Genomic DNA, 20,368 nt, shown 5'->3' with positions numbered 1-20,368 from the left:
GATTCAAGGCTTGAATAGATGACGGAACTGGTTTGGCAACTTGGGTGACATGCAGGAAATGAGGAGTGTGGTGTGAATTTTGCTAGTGGCAGTCATTTTGTGTCCACCCATAGAAAGCCTGCCAGCAGCTAAACAAGGTAACTCTGTCATCGCCACTATAATCTCATAAACAATGTTATCCACTAGAGCCGGATGAACCGCAGGGATTTTCATAATTACCTTGTTGTTGCATGGCTTTCTTCACCTCCCATAAGGCCCTTTTATGTACACAGGGATGTATACCATGCCCATGCCTCTGGTGCAGTAAATGCAACTGGAATGACACTCCTACTTGCTACTTTTGGGCTCAACCGTGCATATGCAATCCCAGCTCAAATACTTTTGGGTGACCTCATTAGGAATAACTTGCTTTATCAGGGACAGGAGAATAAAAGACTAGCTTGTGGGCAGAGGAACCTACAATATAAATGTAACTGCGCCTATGCTTTAAGAACATTGAGCTATACACATGCAACTCGCTGTGTTGCCTAACAATAAGGTCTGTGACTGCTCCTAGGGTTCAATGAATCCTAAAAAGGGAGCACACGGATCTACAGATATGATGGCCCCACTCTCATGGGACGTGGTTTCTAATTAAACAACATGATTATCAGTTGTTGGGTTCCACAGTTAGTGTGTTCTGTTCCACTGCTGTGCCCCCTTGTTGTTCTGTGAAGTTTGTGACGTCAACTTATTATCATTTCTAGAGACTCCAGATGTTTGTTAATTGAGAAAATAAAATCTACAGTAGAATATCCATGCTCCATCCTAAATAGTAGCGCACACATCTACAGATACAGCTAACGGCCCCACTCTCATTGGATGTGGTCTCTAATTAAACAATGTCAATATCAGTTGTGGGATACCACCACTAGTATGTCTTGTTCAAAATGTGTAGCGCTAGAAGTTCAACGTAAACAGAAATGTCCAACTGATGATTCCGGGTATCACAGAAAACTTAAAACAGTCCTCCATATATGTAGAGCTCATAAATAAACAAGTGCATTTTCAGTAACTTCGTGCAAGGAACGTATCATATGTGTGACATCAGAGGTGAGCACAGAAGGGAAGCACCACCACCAACATTAGGGAGGCTTACCAGATGGCGTTGACCCAAAAGAGCGTATGCCCAACTGGGTCAAATCAGGCTTGGGTGGTGGGTGTTGATGATTGTTCCAGAGGAGTGATGGAAGTAAGAATCCGGAAGCAAGCTAGTGGCTAGTGGGTCCCTCAGGGTAATGTTGAAAAGCAAATGGCCATAGAATGGAATGAGAAGGAGAGAAGCCACATAGTGTAATTCCGTAAATAATATACCAAATTTATTAAAAAAGGGTACTGAGAGATGTGACGGGAGGGCCCATGGAACTCAGAATACATCTTATGTCTAAGTCACCCTGTGCCATCCTGGCACAGGGTGAGTGAGAAAATATATCTTGGACTACTTAAAATGGGACAGTAACATTTGTCCACAATATCTCCCAGGATGTACAGTATGTAGAGACTATTATTGGTTTGGTTGATTCTGAACTCAACCTGTTAATTGAGTGAGCTGATCACATTAGCCTCCAGGACTGGCTATGAGCCGAACTGTTGATGAATAGGCTGAGGAGGGGGGAGATTGTTGTTTGTATTGTTAATTGTAATTAGCTCCAGCTATTGTGTTTATACTACTGTGCGAAGCTCGGTGCCCACAAGTCTGTCATCTGGTCTGGGTAAATTTTTTTAGTTAATTAGCTCATGTTAATTATGTTAATTAGGTTACAGTTGTATTGTTAGAGGAGGTGCTAACAGCATATAAAGTCTTGTAATTTTGATTCTAAATAAAACAGTTAATGTTAGCAACAAGCAAGTGTCGCCTTGTTTTGTGCTCAGAGAGGTTGGAATATCTGATATCTGTATACAGACTGGGAGGAAGTGGTATATGACGGAAGCACTCAAGCGGAGTGTGGGAAGTTCCGTGACAGGTACACTCACATGAAATAATAAAATCAGCGCTGTATAAAGAATGGCGGCAGTGGGGTCCTACCCGACGTGTTTCGTCCTTAGACGTCGTCTGGGGGGTCCCCCCTCTGCAGCCAGCAAGGTTTATATAGGCAGTATGTCTCTATGGAGGGGAGGCCACCAAAAACAGTACAACATTGCCACTTCCTGTTTACAGGCAAGAAGGCCGCTCGGCGTGCGTTTCACGCCTCTCTATAGGGCCAAATGCCGGTCCCGGAAGTTAAACCACTGGGGTTGATTAAACACCATGGGAAAATCAAATTGTAAAACATTAATCAAACACCATCGTATATACGTGCTGTATTAATGACTGTGCAGGGGTGTTAAAAAAGAAAAAAATATAATGTGAATCAACAGACGCACCCCCAGTGGTTTAACTTCCGGGACCGGCATTTGGCCCTATAGAGAGGCGTGAAACGCACGCCGAGCGGCCTTTTGTGCCTGTAAACAGGAAGTGGCAATTATGTACTGTTTTTGGTGGCCTCCCCTCCATAGAGACATACTGCCTATATATACCTTGCTGGCTGCAGTGGGGGGACCCCCCAGACGACGTCTAAGAGGACGAAATGCATCGGGTTGGACCCCACTGCCGCCATTCTTTATACAGCGCTGATTTTAGTATTTCATGTGAGTGTACCCTTTTTTAATAAATTTGGTATATTTTTTACGGAATTACACTATGTGGCTTCTCTCCTTCTCATTCCATTCTATGGCCATTTGCTTTTCAACATTACCCTGAGGGACCCACTAGCCACTGGCTTGCTTACAGATTCTTACTTCCATCACTCCTCTAGAACAATCATCAACACCCACCACCCAAGCCTGATTTGACCCAGTTGGGTGTACACTCTTTTGGGTCAACGCCATCTGGTAAGCCTCCCTAATGTTGGTGGTGGTGCTTCCCTTCTGTGCTCACCTCTGATGTCGCACATATGATACGTTCCTTGCACGAAGTTACTGAAAATGCACTTGTTTATTTATGAGCTCTACATATATGGAGGACTGTTTTAAGTTTTCTGTGATACCCGGAATCATCAATTGGACATTTCTGTTTACGTTGAACTTCTAGAGCTGCACATTTTGTTTTGCCTGTTGTTACAAATCCATATTTCATTGGTTGTGTTAGCTGCTTATTTTTATCCTTTTGTTTGGCCGCGCAGAATTTCTTGATATCCCACTAGTATGTCTTGTTCCACTGCTGTGTGTTCTGGTGGAGTTTGGGAAGTCGATCTATTCTCGTAATTTCTAGAGACTCTGAATGTTTTTTTACAAGAAAATCTGTAATGGAATATCCAGGTTCCATGAAATTACCCAGAATTTATCGTATCATACCACCTGCTTTATATGCAGAACTACTGTCAGACTGTACAGTCTGCCTAATAAGGATCCAGATAAAGAGGTGCATTTTACTACAGTCTTCTGACTCTTTTTCATTCATTCAGCTATTTTTTAGCAGAACAGCTGGAGAAAGAGAAAGTGTAGAGAGAATAGAACCTACCCTGCGCTTACCACCTGAAATAATTACACAGTACAAACATTCAACTTGCAAACTTTCAAAGATGCGAACATGTGTTTGCATGTCCAATCCTGTAAAGCTGGGAACACACACTCAGTTTTTTTTTTTTTTTTTTTTTTTCACTCAACCCAGCAGGCTGAACGGAAAAAAAAACTGAGATCACCGTACCAACACAAGTGTTGTTGGTGCATGGATCTCCCATGCTGTGCCTTTGTGTTCTGGCAGGGCAGCTGACACTGATCAGCACTCACAGCCTTTGTCTGCAGTGTCTTGGAGTGGAACTTGTTGTAAGTAGGGGACTTGGTGTATTCACATTTTATATTTGAAATACTGGTTTAAAACAACATATAAAATATATATAAAACACATACATTCAATGAATCTTATCCTTAATACTTGTGGCAGTAACCCCAGTATGCATGCTGTCTTCAGTCCACAGACTGCTGCCAGAATGGAACAGAGAGGCCTAAAAACAGCCAGAGCACTACAACAAACGCACTCTTTTTGGTTTATTTATCTCCTCCAAGCTGAGATGATTGGAAATCGGCACTAACATTTATCCTGGCCTTTGCTGCTGTTTATGTTACTTGTTTCATCCAAGAAAGGAAGCAACTTTTTCTTAACTTCAGTTTCCTGCCTGGCTTTATGTGAAGGATAGATTCTTCTAACAGTTTCAAAATAAGATAGAAAGTATATGATAAGTACATTTAGATGGACCCGCTCAGATTGATTTTTCTATAATAACATCAAAGAATCTTCTTTTAAAAGTGGCTCTTCTGATGTATATAACGTGTTTGTGGGTTGTGTTTGACAAGGCCTGTGCACCATTGCTCATTAGTTCTCTCTGCAACTGGATTAATCTTTCCTAAAGAAATTATTAGGTTTCCATTGCTGAACTTTCAAATGTACTACTTTCCTGAGTTATGTTGAGAATCGGTCTTTAGTATATTTAGAGTAACTAACCCAAAATCGATACGCATTTCCCTAAGGTCCCTAAATAGGTGTATTTGCTGTATTTAAAAATATATATGTTCTGCTTCTTGAGTATTGAATATGGATTATTTTATACATCTTAAAATGTATCTGATTTTGTTTAGGGGGCCATTGTGATTGATTTTACACCTGAATGCATCAGAGAAAGCATAGGAGAATTTAGGGAAAAGATTTGCCCATTAACTGGACAGTTGCGCTCGGTGGGGTGGGAGGGTCTGTCTGATCATGTGATTACTGTGATTGGTTGTCACAGTGGTCACATGATTAGGAGCTGGTACAACTGGCAAACCATTACTAGATACAGGGTGCTATCTTTAACAGCTCGGTCAATGAGCTTGGGAGTGTTCTCTCAGCACAGAAACCTCTGTTGCCCATGGACACATATGTGCGGCATGTGGGCGTTAAAGTCCACCCTATTTGCCGACACACATATGCTTTACATGGCAGCAACAGGTTAAAGGGGTATTTTATATCAAACTGATATTTTAGTTTTGAATGGATAATAGCAAATTGAACTACCTGGCTAGAGATTCTAATGGAGAGATGTCATGCCAGCTCTGAAAGTCCTAGGTTGTCACTCTCCTGTGGTTGGATAAGCTTCAATGTCTTTACAGCATTATCTGTAATGTAACCAAAATTTAAAAAAAAAAACAATATGATACAACCTTATAATAGCTGCAGCAGACTCCCTAAGTCAGCAGTGATTGTGTGCCTGCATCTATTCAAGACTACAATATACACTATATTGTCAAAGGTGTTGGGACGCCTGCCTTTACACGCACATGAACTTTAATGGCATCCCAGTCTAAAGTTGGATACACATTATACAACTTTTTGTTCCATTTCCCTTAGATTTACCTTAAACTATGTAGTGCAAGGGCTTGCCTGATTGCATGCAATTTGAAAGTGTTTAGATATGACCTCAAATTTATATGGTTTTGGTAAATCTAAAGAAAAGTTGTACAAGAAAATTGTATAAAAGTTGTATAGTGTGTAGCCAACTTTAGTCTGTAGGGTTCAATATTGAGTTGACCTACCCCTTGCAGCTAGAACAGCTTCAAATCTTCTGGGATGGCTGTCCACTAGATTTAGGAGTATGTCTATGGGAATGTTTGATCATTCTTTTAGATGCGCATTTTGTGAGGTCAGGCACTGATGTTGGATGAGAAGGCCTGGCTCGCAGTCTCCACTCAAATTAATTCATCCCAAAGGTGTTCTTTCGGGTTGAGGTCAGGACTCTGTGCAGGCCAGTCAAGTTCCTCCACCCCAAACTCCCTCATCCATGTCTTTATGGACCTTGCTTTCGGTTCAGTACATTAAGGCTGCCCATATATGGTTCCAATCTCAGGCGGTCCCGGCTGAGATTCCAAGCGTCTATGGCCGGCTTTAGGGAGGTTTCCGAGTTTGGCGAGCGAGAACTGTAGTGACCTCTGCCATTCCTTGACATAATGCCCTCTGATACCCACTGTATTAAAGTGCACTGTATTTGTGCTGTCTACCCTCAAGTTGTAAAGCGCTGTGTAAACTGTTGGCGCTATATAAATCCTGTATAATAATGAGGTTGTATGAGTATGTCATATCAGGAACGTGAATATTGTGCACAAACTGGTCCTGCTAGTCTGTTATTTCATGAAAAAGTTCACACCTTGAGAAAAGGGTCCACCACTAGTATTTTTTTTTTCTTTTTTATCGTTTTTGTTTTTGCAGAGTGGGCTAAAATGTATGAAAATTTTGACTATCTGTTCTTCATACTGCTGCCTGCAGTAAAGATGTGGCCCTTTGCTTGCCTTTAGAGAGTCATTGGACACTATTTTTATACCAAAATATGACCACTATTCCTCCCACTGACACCAACAATGGGTTGTTATGCCTCCCTTCATTAACCACAGGTGCTAGACCATTTTTTTTTTTCTCCAATTGCTCATCAACCCTGGGGCATTTCTTTTTTTTTTTTAAATGGGAAACCAACTTTATTGAAAAAGTACAGTATATGCATGGTACGTACAATGATATGGCCAAAACAGTAGTACATACATGAGCACGTTGAGTTATCTACATGACACAAGGTGAGATACCCACCGGAAGTAGAGCCAGTGCATAAAAAAAAAGGGGGGAGAGGAGAGGGGGAAATGAGGGATGAACATATCAACATTCAGGTACACGTTTCACCATCCTCCAACCTTCTGCTCCAGACCTGCTCATACTTAAGCAGACATCCTCTATTTACATCGATCAGATTCTTATATGGGAGAGTGCCATTAATCTCTTTTTTCCAGCACTGAATTGTAGGGGGCAAGGCCTGCATCCAATTACGGACCACTGCTTTTCTCGCCAAGAAAAGCGTCTCATGTAATCTGGTACGGAGGGGTTTGTCAGCGTCTAAGTCTGGCAGCAGACCGAGTAGGCACATCTTTGGGTCTAGGGTAGCAGGGGAGCCCATCTGATTGTGCAGGAAGCGTACCACCTGTATCCAGTATGCTTGGATGTTTGGGCAGGACCGTATAAGGTGGTAGAAGGGGCATGGGGTGTGGTCGCATAAGCGGTACCCTGGGTTGTACAACCCTGGGGTATTTCTTACTTCCACCTGCCATAGTCTGATCCCCTTAAGGTCTTAAGTACAGTAAACTAGTCCTTTGTTTAGACAGTTTAAGGACCTCCTGGTTTTTGTTATTTAGATATTTCATCTCTGTAGTCAACATCTATCACCTCTATCATCATATCTTGCTGTTGCCTCGCTTCATGGTAAAAAGTGCCCAATAGAAAGAGCAAGTTCTATAAAATTTGTTTATTTTCCAAAATATTTACAATTGTACAGCTAAAAAAATAAAAGCCAGAATCACCACACAGTGAGTGATCAGAACAAAAAAGGATATATTATTCAGAATAAAAGCTTACATTTTTATACAGTTAATGTTCTATGTATGCATTTCTTTCAGGCTGGGGCATGGCCTTTAACTCAGGCCCCATTCTCTACGTTTGCCATCCCTCAGGAACTGGAGAAGAGTGTTCAGATGGTGAGTGTTTACCCTGATTAGTAGAAGTGTCTATATTACCTGTATTTTTACAGGATTTTGTTAATTCATTGGATTATGTATTTTTTTTGTTTCAATATTTGAGTTTTCTCATATAGCTCAATATACATGAGCAAGTTATTCACAGCCTGGGTATATTCAATATAATACAGCAGGTAAAATAAGTATTTGAACACATCATCATTTTTCTAGGTAAATATATTTCTAAAGGAGCTATCGACATGACATTTTCACCACATGTCGATAACAACCCATGCAATCCATACATACAAAGACATCTAAACAAATAAGTTCAGAAATTAAGTTATGTGTAATAAAATGGAATGACACTGGGAAAAAGTATTGAACACGTTAACTGAAATGTATTTAACACTTCATATTACAAAATTCTTTGTTGGTAATGACAGCTTCAAGATGCCTCCTGTATGGAGAAAATAGCCGCATGCATTGCTCAGGAGTGATTTTGGCCCATTCTTCCACACAGTCTTAAAATCTTGAAATGTCTGGGGGCCTCTTCTATGAACTCTGATCTTTAGTTCTTTCCATAGATTCTCTATTGAATTCAAGTCGGGCGATTGGCTGGGCCATTCTAGCAGCTTTATTTTCTTTCTTTTGAGATGTTTCCGTGGCTTTGTGTTTGGGATCATTGTCTTGCTGAAATGTCCACCCTCGTTTCATCTTCATTATCCTGGTAGATGGCAGCCGATTTTTATCACAAAGTTTTAGTACATTTTTCAATTCATCCTTCTTTCAATGATCTGAAGTTCCATATGCTGAAAAACCGCCCCATACCATGATGTTCCCACCTCCAAACTTCACTGTTGGTATGGTGGTGTTGGGGTGATGTGCAGTGCCATTTGACCTCTAAACATGGTGTGTGTTATGGCATCCAAAAAGTTAAATTTTGGTCTTATCTGAAAAGACTATATTCTCCCAGTATTTCACAGGCTTGTCTAAATGTTGTGCAGCAAACTTTAAACAAGCTTCGACGTGCTTTTTCTTCAGTAACGGAGTCTTGCGTGGTGAGCGTGCATACAGGCCATGTCGGTTGAATGTATTACTTATTGTTTTCTATAAAACAATTGTACCTGCTAATTCCAGGTCTTTCTAAAGCTTTCCAAGTGGTCCTCGGCTCTTGGACAACTCTTCTGATAATTCTTTTCACTCCTCTGTCAGAAATCTTGTGAAGAAGCACCTGGACGTGGCTGGTTTTTGGTGAAATTATGTTCTTTCCCCTTCCGGATTAAGCAGTGCTCACTGGAACATCCAGAAGTTTAGAAATCCTTCTGTAACCAATGCCATCAGTATGTTTTGCAACAATAAGGTGCAAAGGTATTGAGAGAGCGTGTTGCTCTTACCCATCATAAGATGTTTCTTGTGACACTTTGGTAATGAGACACCTTTTATATAGCCATCAGTTGAGACTGAACCAGCAGATATTAATTTACACTGACAAGAGGCAGGATTGCTTTCTAATTACTGATAGATTTCAGCTGGTGTCTTGGCTTTCCATGCATTTGTTCATGTGTTCATTACTTTTTCCCTGTGTCATTCCATTTTTTTACAGATAACTTTATTTCTGAACGTAATGTTTTGGTGTCTTTGTATGCATGGGTTGTTACTGACATGTGATGAAAATTTCACGTCAATAGCACCTTTAGAAAAATATTTACTTAGAAAAATGGTCCAGTGCTGTCAATGCGGCTATTAAAGAGGAACTTCTCCCTTGCCTGTAAATTTTAATTTCCATATTCCACTTACCTTTGAAGCCTTTTTATGCAGGATAAACCTATTCACAAGCCCAGCAAATCTTGCACTGTCTTTTTCTTACCCAGTGCTTCCACCAAATCTTGTCCCCATGCTATCATCTTGAATGCTATAACTGGAAGCCAGCTGTCTCTTCCTCATTTGCAGAGCCCTGATGAGGTTTTCTTGATCCTGCGAATGTCCAGATATGCTGGAGGTCTTGAAAGATTCTGGAAACTTCAGCTCCTCAGCCTCCTGGGAGATAAACCTCACAAATCCCTGGAGGCTGAGAAGGTGAGGTTTCCAGAATCTTTCAAGACCTTCCGGTTGCCGGATACACCATCCAGAAATCTGGAGTTGGGTGGTTGCTAAAAAAAAAAAAAAAAAATGCTGAAAACAAAACATCTTCAATTTGTAATGAAAAGAGAGGTGGAGGTGGTGAGGAGCAGTGGAGAGGAATTTAAGATCATGAGTGAAGGTTGTTTATAAAGTAAAGTTTAAATTCTAATGACCTTTTCCCTATCCCCTTCCTCCCTTGCCCTGTCTAATGTGTACCTAGCAGAAGTCAGATGTCAGACCATATTTTGACCCTGCCAAGGACTAGCTATGTGTTTTTTCATTTCTGCTCTGTCTGGCTGCTAGTGTGGCTTTATAGATTATAATGGGGAAACCCATAAATCTATAAATCTATGATTATACGGATCTATGGCTTCCACATCATGTGAGCTGAACTGCACATACGCAACCTGCCAACCGAGAAATTTAAGATGGATGCTGCTAGGCTCTGGTTGAATAAAACTCTGTAATGCTGGTCTTTTGCTTTGCTTTATTTTCTTGTTAAGAGGCCAAGGGAGACCCCATTGGGGAAAATGCAATCAGCCACATAGGGAGAACATTGTTTTCAGTGAGTCAGATGACTTTGTAAGAAGCAGTAAAGTGCGACCCTCATGTAGGCACTGCAAATCAGTAAGCAAAGTCTGCATATATAACTGCCAACATGTACATATGTAACTATGCACTATATATATAGAAATAAGGTTTTAAAACATTAACACACATTGATAAGATTACCATAATTTTTATCTGTTTTATATGTACAGTAAAAGTAGTATAAACGAAAGCTATAAGAATAGAATTCCCTTTAAATATGGATACATAAAATCTATCACTTTTGTTTTTTAGTTTGAATTATTTTACAACCAACACTTTAGTGGCAGAAAGCTGACGTGGTTGCACTACTTGTGTACAGGTAATTTTTTTTTTTTTCTTGCATTTATATGGTGACAGTATGGTTTTTATAACTCATATACACTGATCTGACATAGCTTTATGATTATCTACTTAGTACTGCGTAGGTCCCCCTTTTGCCACCAAAACAGCCCTGACCCATCAAGGCATGAAGGCCACTAGCCCTCTGCATGTATACTGTGGTATCTGGCGCCAAGCTGTCAGTAGCACATCCTTTAAGCCTTTTAGTTGGATTGGGCTTGTTTTTCCAGCCCTTCCAAAAGATTCTCAATTTGAGTTGCGATCTGGAGAATTTGGAGGCCAGGTCAAAACTTTAAACTCATTGTTGTGTTCCTCAAACCATTCTTGAACCATTTTTGCAGGATGGTAGGGCACATTATTCTGCTAAAACAGGCCAATGCCAACAGGGAATACTGTTTCCATGAAGGGGTATACTTGGTCAGCAACAATATTTAGTTTAGGTGGTATATGTCAAGTAACATCCACATGAATGGCAGGACCTAAAGTTTCCCAGCAGAACAATGCCCAAAGCATTATACTGCCTCTGCCAGCATGCCTTTTTTCCCATACTGCACCCTGGTGCAATCTCTTCTCTAGGTAAGAAATGCACACGCAACTGGCCTTCCACGTGATTTATCGGATCACACTGCCTTCTTTCATTGCTCCGTGTTCCGCTTCTGATGTGCATGTGACCATTGTAGGTGATTTTGGCTGTAGATGGGTCAACATGTGCACCCTGACAGGTCTGCGACTACACAGACCCATACACAACAAACTGCGATGCCCATTTTTTATGCTTTCAACACATCAACTTCAGCAACAATTTGTTTATTTGCTGCCTAATATATACCACTAACTTTCAGATGCCATTGTAAAGAGATAATCAGTGTTATTCACTTAACCTGTCAGTGATTATAAAGTTATGGTTGATCGGTGTGTCCCTGGAGAGATTTAAATCCAAATTATCAGATTTGTTGGGTTGCAGTGCGAATCATTAAACCACTGTATGGAGTAGGTAATATAAAGATTCTATATAGTTTTATTATGTGTTTTTATTTTTAGGCATGAATTTGTTCTGGTTGTGTGTTTGGAATATGAACTGGTTTGGATATAGATAATGTGCATCCAGTGGTTCCCCAACATCTGTGTTTTCAGCTTTTACAATTGGTGAGAGGCAGACTTCTCAGGGAAGCCAATAGAGTTCACAGCAACAGAGCATGCAAAAGCTAGAAATAATAATTTTATCCAGACAAGTGTGTAGGAAACATGTTTTAAAGGTGAACTTATCCTTTCAGTTTAGGTTGCACTGACTCTCTTTACTTTGTGGATTCATAATAGATCACAGTAATTGTATGTTCTTTGCATTCATAAAAATATGATCTTCTGAACAGGTGAAGTGAAAATGAACTACCTGTCTAAACCCTATGTAGCGATGGTCACTACATACCAAATGGCTGTCCTACTAGCCTTCAACAACAGTGAAACCGTCACTTATAAGGAACTCCAAGACAGCACTCAGATGAATGAGAAAGAGCTGACAAAAACCATCAAGTCTCTTCTTGATGTCAAGATGATCAACCACGATTCTGAAAAGGTCTGATCTCCAATCTCTTATGTTTATTGTGAATAAACTGCACATCTTTTGAAAAAGGATTTCCAGGACAAATACAAATGTCATCCTTATATCTGAACCCTCTGTAGTAGTCACAACAGAACCCCCCTCCCTCCACTGTTTTCAGTTACTTAGCAGATTTAAGCTGGGAATACACGCATCATTTTTATTTATTTTTTTTGTTCATCCAAAGGGCTGAATTTTTATCCGTGTGTACCTGGATTTACAAGGTCACAAAAAAAAAAAAACCACAGCCCCTTTATGACATCTTTATGTCTGAATAGTTAGACTGCTATACCTGTTTACACCTATGGGTGGTGGTGCATGTAAAATCAAACCTTAGATTTCAGCCAAGTACGAGATATATGGAGTATTCCAAAGCAAGGATGAAGCTTGCAGCTTCTGGCTTTATTATTGTAGGTGACATTGGTTAGAAATTCACATTTGGATGACCTTTTATATGACATTTTTGTTTCCATTACAGGAAGATGTTGATAGTGAATCAACGTTTTTATTAAATATGAATTTCAGCAGTAAACGGACAAAATTTAAAATCACTACACCGATGCAGAAGGACACGCCACAAGTAAGTTTTTGTTCCTCTTTCACCTCTTAACGTCATCTTCAAATATTGCCAAGTCAAGATGTGCCAGGCTGATAGACCCATACCCAAGTGCTGTAATAAAATCAAAAGGTGCTTCAAAGTATTAGTTTAAGGGTGTGCGCACTTATGCAACCATATTTTTAGTTTTTTAGCTTTACTTCCCTCCACCTAAAAGATTTCAGTTTGTTGTTCAACTGAGTTATACAGTTTATAGATCACATTAAAGGTGGAAAAAGTTCTTTATTCATTTATCTTTATCTCATTTTTTTACATCAGAGAAACCTGACATCTTAACAGGGGTGTGTAGACTTTTTATGTCCACTGTACACATGTGTACCCTGGGCTCGCATTTTTGCGTGTATGTGGGGTTACAGCAATTTTTATTTTCAATTTTATACATTTTATTTTTTAAAACTTTTTTTTTTTTTTTTTTTACTTTATTTTTACTTAATTGCTATCACAAGAGGTTAATAAACCCCTATGTGATAGCATTGGGCAGGTGATGGGTACTATATTAGGGGTCTAATAGACCCCAATGTCTCCCCTGCTCTTCACTGGTCAGTAAATGGTGGATCTGAAACCGGAAGTGACAAATCATTGTTGCTTCTGGTTTCATTGTTTACATGTGAGATCGAGGCATGCGATGGCTACTGCAGACATTGTAACATTGCAGACATTGCAGCTTGTGATTAAATGTTCACTCTTTGAATGTACATAGTACGTCCAAAGAGCTGAACTGCTTAACCACTTGTGGACGAGCCGCCGCAGTTATACTGTGGCACGGCGGCTCTATTGCACGAATCGCTGTACCGGTACGTCGCTTTGTGTAATAGATACAGCGGGCATGTTGCCGGTGGTCACAATGTTCACAAGCCACCCACGATTGCTCCACAGAGATGCAGAACAGGGATCTGCCTTTGTAAACAAAGCAGATCCCCATTCTGACAGGGAGGTACGGTGAGATCGTCTGTTCCTCATGATTAGGAACAGTGATTTCTCTGTACTCCCAGTCATTACCCCCCCCCCCCCCCCCCGCAGTTAGAAACACCACCATAGGATACACTTGACCCCTTCCCTATCAGTGCAATTTTTATAGCACGGATCGCTGTATAAGTGTCACTGGTCCCAAAAAAGTGTCCGATCTGTCTGCCACAATGTCACAGTCCTGCTAAAAATCGCTAATCGTCGCCATTACTAGTAAAAAAAATATGTATATATTAAGAATGCCATAAATCTATCGCCTATTTTGTAGACGCTATAACTTTTTTGCGCAAACCAAACGATTAACGTTTTTTTGGTTTTTTTTTTTTACCAAAAATATGTAGAATACATATTGGCCTAAACTGATGAAGAAGTGTGTGTGTGTGTGGGTTACATTTTTTTTTTTTTTTTTTTTTGGATACGTATTACAGTAAAAAGTAAAAAATTGTTTTTTTATTTTCAAAACTGTTGCTCTTTTTTTGTTTATAGCGCAAAAAATAAAAACCGCAGAGGTGGTCAAATACCACCAAAAGAAAGCTCTATTTGTGGGGAAAAAAAAGGGTACTCTATTTTGTTTGGAAACAACATCGCACGACTGCGCAATTGTCCGTTAAAGCGACACAGTGCCGCATCACAAAAAATGGCTTGGTCATTAAGGGGGTAAATCCTTCCGGGGCTGAAGTGGTTAAAGTAATTGTCTCCTTTAAAAAAAAAAAAAAATGAAAGGAAAAGTTCCCAACAATAGAAGAGAATACTGACCTGTCCTGCTGCCTGTTGCTGGAATCTTTGCTCTCTTGAAGAGTTATGGTCACCTGAAACCTCACATTCAACACATTTTTTGGTGTGTTGGATGCAGGGTGGATTTGATTTAAATCATGATTTTAACCACTTCAGCCCCGGAAGATTTGCCTGCTTAATGACCAGGCCATTTTTTGCGATACAGCACTGCGTCGCTTTAACTGACAATTGCGCGGTCGTGCAATGCTGTACCCAAACAAAATTGACCTCCTTATTTTCCCACAAATAGAGCTTTCTTTTGGTGATATTTGATCACCTCTGCGGTTTTAATTTTTTGCACTATAAACAAAAAAAGCAACAACTTTGAAAAAAACACATTTTTTTGTAGCTTTTGCTATAATAAATATCCTCAATTTTTTTTTAAAAAGCTAATTTTTTTCTCCGTTTAGGCCGATCTGTATTCTTCTACATATCTTTGGTAATAAAAATCGTAATAAGTGTATATTGATTGGTTTGCGCAAAAGTATTAGCGTCTACAAACTATGGGAAAGATTTATGGCATTTTTATTTATTTATTTTTTACTAGTAATGGCGGTGATCTGCGATCTTTATCGGGACTGCGACATGGCGGACAGATCGGATGCTTTTGACACATTTTTGGGACCACTGACATTTAAACAGTGATCAGTGCTATAACAATGCACCGATTTACTGTGTAAATGTCACTGGCAGGGAAGGGGTTAACACTAGGGAGCGATCAAGGGGTTAACTGTGTTCCCTAGTGTGTTATAACTGTAGGGGGATGGGACTGACTAGAGGAGATGGCAGATTGTTGTTCCCATCTAGTAGGAACACACGATCTGCCTCTCCTCACAGAACAGGAATTTGTGTGTTTACACACACACACACTGTTCTGGCTCTCGTGCCTGCGATCGCGCATGGCTGGCGGTCATCACGACCGCCGACCACGCGTATTGATTCTCCCGCAGTGCGGCGGAGCGTGCACGCCTGCTATCCCTTCTTAAAGGGCCAACGTACAGCTACGATGGCTCGCGGGAACGTGCTGACCTGCTGCCGTATGACGTATCGTCTCTGTCCCGCAGCGGCTCCTCCTCTGGCCCGCTGTTGACTCACCGACAGTCCCATTCACTTTAATGGGACAGGTGGTGATGCAGCAGTGACACAACAAGGTGAGGGACGTGGCGGCAGCAGGTGAGTGGATGCTAACAGGCGCTGCCATGATGGATCTGCAATAACAGGTGCTCTTTAAATGTAAAAACTCATTCTTGCTGGTAGTTAGAATCTTTAATATTTGCAAACAAAATGAAAGTTTCCTATTTAGAATAATAAGCTGTCAGGTTAGTAAAACAGCGATATCAGAACCGATTCAATCACACAGTTTGTGGTGTACATAGATTTACAAAACAATGGGATAAAGGAATATTCCTGTACTTTGTTTTATGTCGTGGTTACTGTGAAATTTGGGTGAATGCATCAATGCAGTTCATGTTATCTCAGCCTGCAGAGCTTGGATTCATTGAATGATTTTCACCAAAAATTTAAATATTGCAGAATATACAGCCTCATGCTACATAACTAAGCTCCATTTCATGCTGAATAAACTAAATTATTATTGTATCTTAAACAGAAAACTTTATTTAGATAGATATTTACTGCCAAAAGCATTTTATTAAAATACAGTTGATAAAAAAATCAAAAAAATCTGATTTAAATTAAAAAAAAAAAAAAAAAAAAAAAATCTTTTTTTTTTTTTTTTTTATATCATTGATTTTTTTTCTTTTTTATCCACCCTAGTTGGATGCCTGGTCACCCCCTGCTCACTGTGTTTTATCCTAGATGGGTCTTTTTTTCAACCAGTGGGCTAAACAAAATGAACAGATTCCTCCATCCACCCATGGATGGAGGAATCTCTCTCCTGCTGAGGCAATGTATTCTGACAGCGGGACTCTCTGCTGTCAAAACACACTGAACAGCAGCTGCAGCCACTGATTGACAAACCTTTTCCAATGTTTCTGATTGACAGAAGTTGATTCAACAATTAAGACTCTGTTCACATCTTGGCGTTCCGAATCATGGGCTGAATCCCCGCAAATCGAAATAGCGGCAAAACACGGGATGCCCGTGCGATCCCCGTCACTTCAAATGGCACCCCGATCACGGCGTGATTTTGCCGCAATTCGTCAGCCGTCAATCGCGGCAAAATCACGCAAATAGAATCGCGGGCCACCTGTCGCCCAAAAAAATTACAAGCGCTTCTTTTGGGCGTCAGGCTTCCCTGAACTGGTCGAATTTTGATCCATCTATAGCTGGCTTTAGTCAGTACAACACATGAAGCAAGAAGATTCTTCATGTAGCTGTAGTTCTTGAGCAAAGATTCCAGGACTGGGTATTGAAACTGGTGATTTTAACCACTTCAATACTGGGAACTTTTACCCCCTTCCTGTCCAGGACAGTTTTGTCTTGATTACCTTTGATTGGTCAGAGCTAAACATATGGTACAGGACTGTGATTGTCCCTGTCTGTACAGCTAGCAACACCATTGTACACAATGGATTGCATGAAAGGAAGCCATCCATTGTGTACAACTGTCATGTGACCTGCTGTGATTGGTCACGGCGGTCACATGGTACCAGCAGCGAGCTAGTACTCTGATCAGTCATAGACCGTGTCCGGGGGATGCAGCTGGTGACAGATCACTCCGGTGCGCACCCCGCGATCCAGAAGGACATTGTGTGACTTCCATCTGGATCAACAAGAGGTGTAGGCACCGGGTGAATTTTGATGAGCTTGTGGCCATCTCCGCTTGATAGAAGTTGATCATTTTAAATTCTGTTGAAGGCACATGTTGGAAATTTTTCCTCGATCAGCAGCTGCAGCTACTGATAAGTTCTATTCTGAAAGCAGCTGGCACTGCAGCCAGAATTTAAGGTTCTGGGTGGGGGTTGGAATTCCTTCTTCCACTTCATTTGCGTGGATGGAGGAATCTGCCTACTAGCTGAACGAAATAAGTTTATAGCCAGCTCTGGTTTCATTTTGTTATGGGGGCACGACTTTATGTCTTGATGGCTAAGCTGTACCATTCCACTGTCCAGTGTTAGTGCCTTTTACTGGTCACTGTTGATGTCGGATTGGAGAGTGGAATGGTATTTGGCAGAGTTTAGTCATAAAGTCAGGCCCCAGGGACAGTGAAAAGAAACTTTTTGTGGTGATAAACTGAAATAGACAAAAGGAATTGCACTGACCAACTGAGACCTCCCTCTACATATTCAAAAAGGAAAGCTTGTAAACGTGTGAATATCTAAAAAACCCTGCAATAGTAACACAAAATATGCATTCACAAAATAAACTTTCCTATTACAATGGTTATAAACCCTTACAATATACCCACTGATTTGGCTATCCTCAGGTGAGTCACAGAGATGAAACAATTCCTCCTACATTAGTTGTACCTGTTTATCTGCAGCTTCTCTCCTCTGTAGAGATTACATAGCATTTCTTAGCTCCAGAAGGCAGGGGATGGGGGATTTGATGTCACAAACAGCACAGCATAGAGTAGGGAGCTGAGTATAATCTGAGACCTGAGTGGAGGGAATGGACACTTACCCCTCTACACAGTCTCATAGGGAAATGTGCACAGCTGAGGCTGTCACCTGCTTTGTGCTGGTGGGGCGTCAGGGCTGTCTTCTGGGCTTGTCTGGTATCCACATAGACTGTCAGAAGTGACTCGTGCAGATAGCAGAGGACTGAGAGAGGGGACAGAAATCACACTAGGTGCTTTGGATAGAGGCACGTATATACTATAGAAAGATTTGCTTTGTTCATTTTTAATTTCAGAGGTTTACAACCACTTTAAATGTCTATTTTGTCCATAGTTCTTCAGCCTACTTGCTTCTCAAATTGTATATAGATGAATTTAAGTCAATAATTGTGTTTGTTTGATTTTGTTATAAATAACTAAAGTTCGAAAAAATACTTTACAAGACCTCGGCCTAGATATAGAATATTTCTCATTGCACACACATTTGGTTTACAAGGGTCTCCCAGGAAGTAGTTGGGCAACATCCTGTGTTCCAACTTCATTCCACTGACTCATTCTGCTGCAAATAATTTAAAGTGCAGAACAGGTCATCTCTCAGAAATCCTTGTCCTTTGACCTTTTCTGGATGATCTGTCCCCCCTGGAATCTTTTGTAGTGTTTAATGCTTTAAGTGCATGGACACAGAGTACACCCCCCCACCCCAAACCTGTTACAATCCCCGGTACCATTAACTTCTCATGAAATCTTTCCAAACAAACTTGTGATTCATATTTTGGATTACTGATGATCACACATTTGGCAAACAGTGCAACTATTCCATATGACTGCACATCAAAGAGTGACTGGAAGTCAAAATAATGTTCAAATATGAGTGTTTGGAAGTATTTCAGGGTGGCTCCGTCACGGCTCTTCCCTAGAGTTACTTTGGGTTTAATGAGCAGCTCTGAGCAACAATGAAACTTATGAAAATATTATGTACGTAAGATAATATGTAAACCAAAAATTTTTGCTATAATGTCTACTACATTTAATTTTGAAGCAAACCCAGTAAATACATATATGTGGCTAAACAAACAACAAAGCAACTGAGTGTAGACGGGTAGGCCGCACACCCCATAAAATACATAAAAAATACAAAATAAACCCTATCGGGGCTTTAAGCAGCCAATGAGATGCAATATAAGTAGTTGAAAAAATTCAATTTTATTAGTACAAGAATTATGTTAAAGACAAAGAATAAGTACTGACTATTAGAGTCAGGACATGAACTGGATATGATGTACAGTAGCAGCGGACAAAGCATACAATTAAAATCAATGCAAGACACAATGTGCCAAAGGGCAACCAGCGTATTCACAAATGTTGAATCCTTAAAAGTAAATAACAACAGACAATGCCTATAAAATAAGGGCGATATACAATACGGTGTATGTGGAACAACGGGGGTTGTATGTATGAATCCTGACGCGTTTCGACCCTTCCCGGGTCTTCTTCAGAGGATGGTTGTCCACTATTGCCGGATTTTTGACGTTATAAGGTCAGTTCTAACATTGTAAATTGTTTAGGGTGGTGCGATTTCTCCTCTGCTCCCTTGTCTCCCCCCCGTGCCGGACCAGCTCCCAGGTGAGGGTGTATCTTGCGAGGGATCACGTTTACCAGCCCCCCGTATAGGAGAGGGAAGGGAAGGGAGGGGCAACAGGCAACCCAAATGCACCCGAATAAGTTCACGTTAATGCAAGGTATTCAGTTAGTGAGTGCATTGACCAACATCTCCAAAATGAAAAGGATCCCATTATATATATGTGGCTGTTATTAATTTTGCGATCCTTTGCCAGTCTTGTTATGCAGAGACTTTCAGGTCATTTAATAACCATAGGAGGGCACCATCCTTTTAAAAATAATAAATTAATAAGTGAATAATGATGTAAATCAGAGCAGCTGCCCCTTTTAAAGTGCAAAAGTACAGTATATAAAAAATCAAATGTATGCACTAGCCCTTCTATACACTTTGTGAACAATAATCTGTCATTGAATAAACCAAAATATCCTTTAAATGTGCTATAAAGTCCAACTGTGTTAAAGAAAGAAGATCCAATCCCCATGACCTTGTAAAATCAAATGCAAAGTGACAATTTCTTCTTAATGCATAAAAAGTGCTCTTTCACGTGAAATTTACAATCACCAGATGGTTGCGGCCGACAAATATCACACTGGGTGTGATATTTTGTTGTGGGTGGTTCACTGTTGCTGCAGGGAATCTATTGTTGTTGGGGTGGAGTCCATTGTTGCTGCAGCCAGC

At 40.5% G+C, this 20,368-nt stretch overlaps 1 protein-coding gene across 2 annotated transcripts in view; it reads left to right on the top strand.

Annotated features, from left to right (window-relative positions):
- The window catches only part of CUL2 (cullin 2), a 163,237-nt gene that overhangs the window by 118,420 nt on the left and 24,449 nt on the right, over positions 1–20,368 (top strand). For both annotated transcript variants that reach the window (XM_073629885.1, XM_073629884.1), the window contains exons 16-19: positions 7,486–7,563; positions 10,510–10,576; positions 11,967–12,169; positions 12,672–12,773. In XM_073629885.1, the coding sequence (XP_073485986.1) occupies positions 7,486–7,563; positions 10,510–10,576; positions 11,967–12,169; positions 12,672–12,773 (450 nt within the window). The remainder of the gene's footprint in view (positions 1–7,485; positions 7,564–10,509; positions 10,577–11,966; positions 12,170–12,671; positions 12,774–20,368) is intronic.

The sequence above is a fragment of the Aquarana catesbeiana genome, linkage group LG05 (assembly GCF_042186555.1).
Source record: "Aquarana catesbeiana isolate 2022-GZ linkage group LG05, ASM4218655v1, whole genome shotgun sequence".
Taxonomy (NCBI): Eukaryota; Metazoa; Chordata; class Amphibia; order Anura; family Ranidae; genus Aquarana; species Aquarana catesbeiana.
Note: the sequence above shows the minus strand (reverse complement) of the source record. Positions and strands in the feature narration are given on the sequence as shown.